This window comes from Amblyomma maculatum, chromosome 1 (assembly GCF_055883805.1).
Source record: "Amblyomma maculatum isolate TAMU_Amacu chromosome 1, ASM5588380v1, whole genome shotgun sequence".
Classification (NCBI taxonomy): domain Eukaryota; kingdom Metazoa; phylum Arthropoda; class Arachnida; order Ixodida; family Ixodidae; genus Amblyomma; species Amblyomma maculatum.
In genome coordinates, this window is record NC_139344.1 from 62640618 (window position 1) to 62650754 (window position 10137).

The 10137-nt window shown below is 44.4% G+C and overlaps 2 protein-coding genes across 3 annotated transcripts in view; one reads left to right on the forward strand and one right to left on the reverse strand.

Moving 5' to 3' along the window:
- Rop (Syntaxin-binding protein Rop) overlaps positions 1-2881 on the forward strand; it is a 39010-nt gene extending 36129 nt beyond the window's left edge. For both annotated transcript variants that reach the window (XM_084588232.1, XM_084588233.1), the window contains one exon: positions 1740-2881. In XM_084588232.1, coding sequence (XP_084444358.1) covers positions 1740-1801 — 62 coding nt within the window. In that variant the 3' untranslated portion in view covers positions 1802-2881. The remainder of the gene's footprint in view (positions 1-1739) is intronic.
- RpL28 (ribosomal protein L28) lies at positions 2856-9927 on the reverse strand. The gene is made up of 5 exons (XM_084588234.1): positions 9871-9927; positions 9581-9672; positions 9383-9506; positions 9165-9286; positions 2856-2986 (listed from the first exon to the last, which is right to left on the reverse strand). Exons 2-5 carry the CDS (start codon positions 9665-9667, stop codon positions 2894-2896), a joined length of 426 nt encoding a protein of 141 aa, XP_084444360.1. The 5' UTR covers positions 9668-9672; positions 9871-9927; the 3' UTR covers positions 2856-2893.
- Between the last annotated feature and the right edge of the window lie 210 nt (positions 9928-10137).

Consider the following 10137-nt stretch of genomic DNA (forward strand, 5'->3'; position numbering starts at 1 on the left):
GCATCCGGCACCATTCTACTTAATGCTTAAATGAAACAAAGTGCATAGTAACTAGTATCAAAACAAAAAACCACAACCAGCACTACATGTCGATAGGCAGCAACCAGCTTAGTCCGTATCAAATATCAGCGAGCACACTCCGTGGGCTCAAAGTTACTCCGCAGCTGTTTAACTTTGCATTACCGAGCACTGCTAGACACATGAAGCCTCGCAGCAACTGTAGTACATATGCCGTCATTCGATTGTTCGATAGCCAGCTAGCTGTTTGGAGCAGCTGTTTTTTTCAGCTACCGCAGTAACCTATAGTGACTTGCGCGGGCTTTCTCGAACTGCACGACTTTTTTTACTGTCTTTGTCTGCCAAACAGTCGCAACCTCACTGCAGCATAGTAATTTAGGGGATGCGCTGTTATAGTATTTACTTTGTGTTCAGCGCATTGAAATATAATGCGATTCGTCGATGGTGAGGTAAGCATTAAGTTTACAGCATATTTTTGGAAAACTGCTTCTGCACTCTCAGCATTTGAAAAATGAGCAGCCAGGTCGAGCAGCTGACCTTCTCGCTTGAGGTGTACAAGAACACCTTTCGGTAGCGAAATGCACTAAAGCTAAATATTGGGTCGAAGCACATGTGTCTCTGCTGTCTCAGTGTAAGAGACTGTGCGAGATGGTCTGGCTTATTGTTGTACACGCGTCAGGTAGCTGCCCATCACCCGTGAGGCATAGCTATCGGCGGCATGATGACATGACACTGCTCTTTTTTGACCACACGAACCAGCAATCCGTTAGAAGCGCATTCAAAGCGCGCTCCGAGGCGGCGAGCGCAAGGCGTCTGCTCAAGCAGACGACGCTTCTCTCATCTTTCTCGAAAATTGAGTTATTTGATCAGTAAGCGGTAAAAAGACTTCTGCCTGCTCAGAAATTGAGGTGCCAATAATGGAAACAGAGATGCGTCGATGTTATGGTCCTTTAGTCCTGATTTAAGTTGAAAATTATCAGCATGTGTGCCACTGCTCCATAGGCACGCCAGCAGAATTGGCAGAGAGAATAGCCCCCAGAACATGTGCTGCCCCTAACGGCTGCCCTCTCTTCCGGTCACACTAAGCGGCTGCTCTCTCACCGCAGCGCGTTCGCGCCGTCACAGCACCCCTTTCTTCCAACATGTATGGGACCATTGAGCTCATTGCAGCTACTTGCTTATGGGTAGCTGCAGCAGTGTGTGAAAAGCTGTGCAAGTGAATTTTATTTTATTCCCTTGCCACTAAATACATTTACCTAAAACGTATGCCTCTGATAGCATGTGGGTGTGTGCATTCCTGCAACCATACTAACAGCACAGTCAGCTCGGTTAACTGGTAATAAAATGCCTCGATGCAGATTTTGCCAATGTAGAGACTGATTTTAGTCCATTTTGGTTGGGAAATGATCAGTACATCCATTAAAATGTGCTGCAACAGTGTTATGTTGTGGTTGCAAGATGCTCTTCTAATCACTAATACTATACCTGTGCTTGGGATGCCAAGATGGCACGTGTAAAAGCACTTTTGAACTAAAAGCATTGCAGCATGCAAGATTTTGCTTTTTATGCTGAATTGGAGGCAAAAATAAAGTTTTAGATAACTGTGAAGACAAATTTGCAAACTTAAGCTGTCTTGATATCTGGTTGCCAGGGCAGTGTCAAGCTTTGGACATGGCAGAGAATCCTGCAGTAGCGCTCTGCTTGACTTTCTTTTCCACCAGGCTCGGACCACATTCTTACACCCGAGGGCTTTCTCAGTGACCTTCGAGACCTGAGCACTTGAACTGCTCTGCACCAAAGAGAAGGAAGACATTCCTGTTGAGTGGGCCCAAGGAGCTTCCTTCCACAACCCCCCAGCTGCCGAAGCTCTCCGGGAGCTGTAATTTAGCAGAAGTTGGTCTATGTGTATGTATATCTTTCAAAACTAGAGTGCGCAACATGCATCGTTGTCACTTCTGCACATTGGCCAGTGTTGCAGACTTCAACCTGCATGCATCGTTGCGTAAAAAAAAAAAAGCTACTATACCTGCAGTCTTTCCCACCCCCTCCACTTTTATGCACATGGGGTTGTGGCAGTGTTGTTCAGGCAATCTTAGACCTAGGCAAAAAGGCGTTATGTGCATAAGAGTGTCCAGCATCTAATTCCCTAGTGGCAGGCAGTAGGTCTTCCTGCACTTTGCAGGTGTGTGTGGCATCGGGTGAAGGCAGCCACTACTAGACTTCTGCGTGTGCAAACACTTTCTGTGCCATGTTCGCATGGCAGTGCTTATGTCATTTTTTTTCCAGACCTTCAATACATGTGCTGCCAAACTTGTACTGATATTCAGTTGTAGTTGGCACATGCAATACTGCAGACAATGTACAGGCTCTTGCAACATGTTGCTTTTTATGTGCAATGGTCAAAACTGCATTAGCCACTGGGGAAGTTTCAGATGCAGCCAGTGATAGAAACGAAATATCAAGCATTTTCCCGTACCTGTACATGTGTTGTGGCTCCAGTGGTGTTGCAAGAGCAGTGCACTGTATACTTATGCTATTTATTGTACGGCAGTGCTGTAACGATTGTCCCGATGGAGGCAAGGCTGTCCTAGGTGACGTAAGCATTGCCATGTAGAGCAGACACCTTGTGCACACCATGCCGAAGCTCACTAAGTCACATGCTGCATCCTGCTCTGTTAATCTACACATCTAATGGAAGTTTTTGCGTTTACTATTACTATAATGTTAAAAAACTGTGCTGTTGGCAGTGTTGCATGTCCTCTTATCTCTCTGGGACCCGTGTTCTCATGGTTGTCCAGTATGGAACAAGCAAAAAAATCCACTTTCGATGCAATAAATCTGCTTTGAAGCATGTTTTATTGGTCTGTGCGTTTACTCAGTCTGCCTTCTTTGCAGGGCGAGAGCTCTTCTTTTTAGGCACAATGGCCTTCTGACTCCTCAGGATGGCACTGGCACGACGCATGCACAGCTGTAAAGATAAAGATTCATGTTACCATTACAAGCAGTGCCTTACCACAGAACAAAATATTTCAATGCACACAGCCACCTATTAGTGCTGCAGGTGTATAGTGCAGAGTGCTGCTGCACTATACACCTTTCCAATAAGTGACACCATACTGCTTGCTGGTGTAGTGCAGTGGAACCTGTTTTACAGCAGTGCAGTCCAGAAAGGTGTCACCTAATGGTAGTCCCCAAAAGGAAGTGCTGGGCTCCTTAAGCTCTCGGGATGCTTGGTACATAAATCAGGTTGTCATAAACAAATAAATCTACCTACTATGTTTGCCTACACTGACCCATTGACATATGAAATTAGGGTTATGATCACTAAGAAAATGTCAATTTCCTTTTTTTTCCTTCATGCTACATATGGTCCAAATATGGTTGTGACCATATATATTTTGAGAGAACTTGCAGCACTGGTAATATTCTCTACCTAATAAGGGTTCTTTAACATGGTTTGTATAAAATAGATTCGTTCAGTGCAGGAATAGCACATAGGGAGTAATGGCCTGGTAGTCCATGATCCAGGGTGCCCAAATGAGCAGTGTGGCCTATGAAGTGTATGCAGGCAGTGATGCTCGACACTATATTCATATGGGTACTCGTCCTTTCAAAAATCAGGACAAAACCAAACACTGTGTTAGCTGCCACTGCACTGATGCTACTAAATGTGTTGAAACAATTCTTAATGCTTTCTTCCCCATGACATAAGCTCCTAAGCAAGGGACACCACTAAACAGCACAGGCCTATGTTGTACGCTGTTAACTCCTTGCATCTACAAAGTTTGCATTGCAAAAGTATGTGCATGTTAACCCTTTACTACAGGAATTTTTTCTTTTCTGCCCAATAAATACAGGGTGCTCCATTCATGACGCAAATGTCTATCAATGTTTGTTTTCAGAAAAACTGTGGTTGCCACAATTTTGCAAAGTACCATGCATGATACAACATGCAGTTAGGGGCATTTTTGTGAAAACATAAAATTGCTTGTATGCTGCTTTAACTGAAGAATTGCATTATAAATCACTAAACGACAATTTTATGGCAAAAACGCTTTTGTAAAGATCCAGACAGACCGGGTCTAGATAAATCATGACTGCAGCACATGGTGCCCACTTACAGCTGCTGCATTTCCTGCAACGCTTCCTCAATTTTTCTTCCTCTTACCAACTAGAGAATGTAGTCTTCTTTTCCTTGGCAGTCAGTGCACTGTATATAGAAATCTCTAATACACTTTCAATGTGGCTACAAGATGCCAAGAGCACAAGGAGCACACTTTCGCATCTGCCATCCAATGTGATAACACTACATTGATTAGAATGAGTAACTAATAAGGAAGGGAAAGTATGACCTAAAGTTGCAAAACTATGCCAAATAATTTGAGTGCAGTGAATTGATTTCCTGCTAATGAAACTATGTAACACCATAAGTGACAAAAATTATCTAACTGCTTGGCTTATATCTCTTATCACAATGTAGTCTGTAACAAAATAAATCTCAATGACATCCTAATTTTTTATAAAGAGCTGCTTCCAGTCAAAATGAAAAAAAAAAAAAAATCCCTCTACCCACAAAACTTTACAAGAAATAAAAAATGCTACTTCCGTGCACATTTGCAATGTAAATACATTATTCATTCCAATATTCAGTTTTGATTCCAGGCAATACATACTTTGGTATTATATAGGCAAAATTTATTTTCCTGCTGTTCAGAACTATTTAGCAAAAAAAAAAAAAAGAAGGAAACTTGCTTTATCATATATGATGCACTATGTTAGTTCAGGTAACTAATTGCACGCCTACCCAGCTTTTTCATGCTGGCAGTCGCTCGTTTGGACAAGTGGCAGATAAGAGCGAACTGATGGTAATCAGCGGGGTGTGCACGCGCTGGGGTCCAAAATTACTGCCTTGGGCAGGCAGCGGTCCTTGGTGCGAAGACCAGACCAGGACAAATTTTTCAATGCAACAGATTTAAAGGCCCCATTCACCAAAAATTATGATGCTGGTGCCAGCATTGTGAGCAAAAAATCACTGGCATGGCACTAACAGCAGACATAGCTGCACACTGAGTGAATGAAGGGTTGCCTAACAATACGTTCGGCAGAAGTGCGAACTTTGTCCTTTCCCATATGAGAGAGATATCAGAATGAGCCTGCTAGGGCAGTTGCATTCAACGTTACAGCTTGGCCACACAGGCACGTTCAAATGGCCTGCTCAGAGTTATATGTGGGGTTTATATAAGTGTATGCTATCGCATCACATCCTTATAGGCAGAGCATAAGCGTCCCACATAACTTTTAAATGAAGTTTCTGAGAAAGCTGTATAGCTCTGCCTTGTAGCCAATGGCTGCACTTGGTTAGATGCTAAGAAGCAATTACTTCCTTTTCACACTTCACAAGCACTGGACCAAACGGCCAGGAGTGCCATGCTACCACTCCAATCTCATACTGCGAAAATGCTTGGAATACAGTTGCCAAGCGATTTGGATTCAATATGACCCAAGAAATGGTCCAACCAATTGGAACAGTTCAGGAAATCCATTACCTTTAAATCACTTCCCTAAAAAAAATTTGGAAAAAGAATGCAAATTCTGCCATTTGCACATTCCGTGTGGAAACCATACTAAAAGCTCGTATTTTAACTTTGCTCATGCTTTAAACGTCCACATATCACCTCACCAATGCCAAAATATGCGACACAGCCCCAAATCGTGTCGTAAACCATGTCATGGGCCCATTCTGCACTAGCACAGTGCATGCCCTTCACCACCCTGATCCACATTGCGCAAGGCAAGGACATGACCATTTCCCCAAACTCCGGATAGACAGAACCCCCATAGAAACCAAGAGCTTCAAACTGTATTCCTCACTCTCAACACAATCAATCATTCCCCCTCTCCTTTCCTCTCCCTACCCAATAGACAGCAGTATCTCAGCTGCCGTCCGTTATTACCACTGCATACTCTTTGTACCATGAACTGCAGCAGCAACAATAAAACAAACTGCAAGTCCTACCAAAGCAAATCCATTTTTCACTGAATCCAAAATAATGCCTTCTATAGCAACGAGTTCACTGGTTGCGGCAACGATGCTTGCTCGCAGCTCGCTTACATCTGTCAGGTCAAAAATTGACCTTTCAGAATCAACAGAGTCTGAAATATTGAATGTAAAGCCTTCCTGATTTTTAACAATATAGCGATAGCGTCGACCCAACTGCTGGTCAACGCTGTATAATGGCAATAACCGTGCAACCCTGCTACAGTTCGTGCACGCATAGAGAGTACCGTCTGCTATGTTGCTCTAATCACTGGAACAAACACCCTGCCACAATATCCGTTTACGGAAACCCTAACCCGACGGGCAGTAGAGCACATGCACATGAATAACATAACACTTAAGCGTGATTTTCCTTTTTTTTTTTTCCTATTACGGGAGGCCACGCTGGCAAAGCAGAATTAGAAAAAAAAAAGGAAATAAAGCAGCAAGTGGAAAGCATCGCCTGAAATGCAAACCTTCTGATTTGAGCAGCTCGCTGTGAGGTGGGAACACTATAAAAGAGGCACCAAGCAAAACTGCCCCCCCCCCCCTCTTATTGCGAAACAGATGCTGTGGCAGGGCGTGTGTCCTCAGATCAGGCCAGCGCAGCAGACGAAACTACCTTCATGCGCGTGCGCGAACTCAAGCAGTGTTGCACGCTCACTGGCGTTATAAGGCACTGACTAGCAGTTTGGTCGACACTCGCGCTATATTATTAATAATCAGGACGGCTGTGAAAGTTCTGATTGGGCACGTGACAACTTCTAAATAAAGGCCAAAATTCGGCACAAGTCCAAATTATTACACTGAGGACACCTGTGAAGCTGTTTTCCAGGCATGCACAAAAGACACTTCACATAGCTACGTTGAAGCTAAAAGCAGACAACTGTGTACTACCATCCACCCCGCTTTTTTTAGTGTGCAACACAGAGCCCCTTATGTAACGTAGTGAAGCTATCCAGCAGTGAATGGAGCACCCACCACTTGGCAACGAGGAGTGCGCTGTACCTTGTGGGGACCGCACCAGCCATATTTAAAGGGAGTGCTTTTCCCGCGGCTACCGATGCGCCGCCGGTTTACCCCTTCCCTCTCTCCCGCTTGTTCCGGGATAACCGGTCCCGTGCGGGGGCTATAAAGGAAGGCGCACGCCGTCGCCTTTCGGCTTCCACTCTTCGCTCCAGGATTACCCGCGGCACGCTGCCTGGCTGCTCCCAACGACGACCCCCCTGCCCTCCCGCATCAGCATGGACGGACACCTTTTGTGAAATAAATGTTTCTACCGCAGCCCACAACCTCATGATTCCACACTTGCTAAAAAGCTGTGAAGAGTGTTCTATATAGTTCATGTTAGATATGCCAAAGTCTCACTGCACAAGCATTGCAAAAAAAAAAAAAAAGCACCTGCAATGCCAGTTTTTTTTTAACTTTCTCCTCCTGTGCATTTTATTTTTCAGGTCGCACTAGCCTCCTTCAAACATGCATGAACTAGCCAAAACTGAACTTTTACACAAATAATGAGAAAAACCAAACGAGTGAATGAGTGCCTCCTTATATGTTATAAAACATGACAATGCCCGTGCTGCACCTTGTCTTGCCTGCACCATTTTAGAAATAGCTTTCCCTTGTCCACTGGTGCCCAACACTTATTTCTTGTTAATTCCACTAATGTGTTAGTATTTCATCCCCAGCTTAAAGCTTACACTCTGTGACCATCTACAGAAGTCTACACATTTGTCTCCAGCACTCATGAGACACGCTTTGTTGGGTGTTATTATTAGCCTCAGGATACAAAACTGCTTAATTCTTGAGTGTGCAAGCTTATGAATGCATTCTGTTTCCGTGCATTTCATGCGGCCTGCTACATGTTGAGGCACAATCCCCACTACATAAATCACAATGGGCATTGTGCACCTCATTCTCCTTTAGTTTTAACAATCAGTAGTTTCATTTTCAATACTCCTCAAACATGCTCAAGAAGAAAAATTCAACTTGAGGTATACAACACAGAGACAATGGCAAGAGGCAGGTGAAACGCACAAAATGATCACTTGTGTGTTCCACCCATCCATTCATCTTATTTCTACACAACTCGCTTCAGGACATATCTAAAGTGCTAGGCACACTTTTGAATTATACTGAATTCCACACTCTCAAACCAGTATTCAAAGAGGTTCTGCACTAAATACCACAGGACTGATTATATCGCCCAGTTCAGTCCCTACGAAGTTGCTAAGCGTACAAACAGGCCAGTATTTGTACACTGCGCTGTGAACTGGGGACCGATAGTTCAACACCAATGATATTCCCTCAAACACATTTCACCAGTAAAGCACCAACAAAGCATTCTGAAAGAAAGTGCTTTTTCTGCAAAACTGGCACCAGACGAGTACTTCCACCAAGTTTTGAATCCAGATTACCTGCTCCATACAATACTTAACACATCCCACCTACAGTTATGCAAATGCCTGGGGTACACATGGGCACACAGAACAGTGCAAGTGGCACAAGTACGGAAAAACTGCACTAACATTAGCCTGGACCTCTCATGTTAGTGCCATTTTGCCGCATCCACTTTACTTGGGCCCTTTATTCTCCGCTGAACCTTTGAGAATACCTTCGCTTCACCAAGTTAAGAACAGCACACACACTGTTCACCAGTGAATGAAAAAAAAAATAATGGCAAGGGACTGCTGCACCCAAACACCATACTGCAGTAGCAGGCATATCACAGTGTGCACTTTCATTTAGCGGTTTAGCTTGATAGGTGACTGGACGTAGAGAGGGCTGCATTATGTTCCTCATGACACTTCCTTCCAGATGCAAAGTGCAGAAGCTGAAACTGATACAGGTTAAATGCAAACTCCGGTTTTTAACCACGTTACGTGTACAGCAAGGCATTTTTACAGCAGTCGATAAACACCCACAGCTGAAAAAGCAACCGTTTATAAGGACGTGAGCCATTTGATTATTTCCTCACGAGTGACTACACAGATCCACAATGACGCATTCGAAGGAAACCCGGCCCCAGACGTGGTGGGGCAGAGTTTACCGGATTTTTATCCTTCGATGGAATCCAAGGAATGGAGGCTGGCGCGATAGAGCTACTTACCGTCTGCAAGTCCTTCCTGTAGTATTTGTGCCCTTTCACCCACTTCTTAATCGAAGACATTGTGCGACGAGCTCCATGCTTGAAAGATACACGGTCAATCAGCTTTGCCGGCTTCTTGCGATCTACGGGACAAGGGAACAAACATGTCACTCGTTCCTTCACGAGAACCACGTGCACCGGCCACACTTCACTGAGCGTCAACATGTGCGTATACTCACTAGCTTGCCTCTTGTAGACCAATGAGACACCCTTGCCGGAGATGTCAGGCTCGATTGTGAGTGCCTTGTCCCTTACGGTGCCACTGTATCGCTTGGCGTGAGTTCCCTTAGGGTTCAGGGGGTCCTGCGTTAAGCGAACGCACTACGTGACAGCGGCAGTGGAAACGGTAACGGCAGTTATAAGGCAGCAAAACTTACAATGCTAAACCATGTCTTAATCATCCGCTTTTTGACCAGGAAGCTGGACCGATCCTTGACGATCATCCACTGAAGTTCGGCCGACATGGTTACTGCAAGACAAGATAGCAACTGTTAGGCTTAACACATTGACGACTACACGTGGAACAGCCAATCGCCACAAAACTGAAAAAAAACGGTCTAGCTACGCGCACACCTTCATTACTGAGCATCCAGCACTACCACAATAATTAAAGCGGTACTAATTTTGTACATTCACTATCTGGAGAAGCACTAACACGTGTACGCACCTCAAGTACTCGGACAGAAAGAAAACGAGCCGGGTGGCGGCGCCTTAGCTGGCGGCAACTTGATGCGTCTGTCAGCTCGGCTGCCGCAATTTGCAACAAACGTGAGCGAAATGAGCTGTTTGCTTCAAATACAATATTTTGCTTGATAATATATCGCAATTTTTTTATTACCTATAATGTGACCGCACAGTAAGATATACGAATAAGCTCATGACACAATGTTTTGCAACTTGCTGCCGCTAAACAGCAGCACCTGTTTAAGTAACA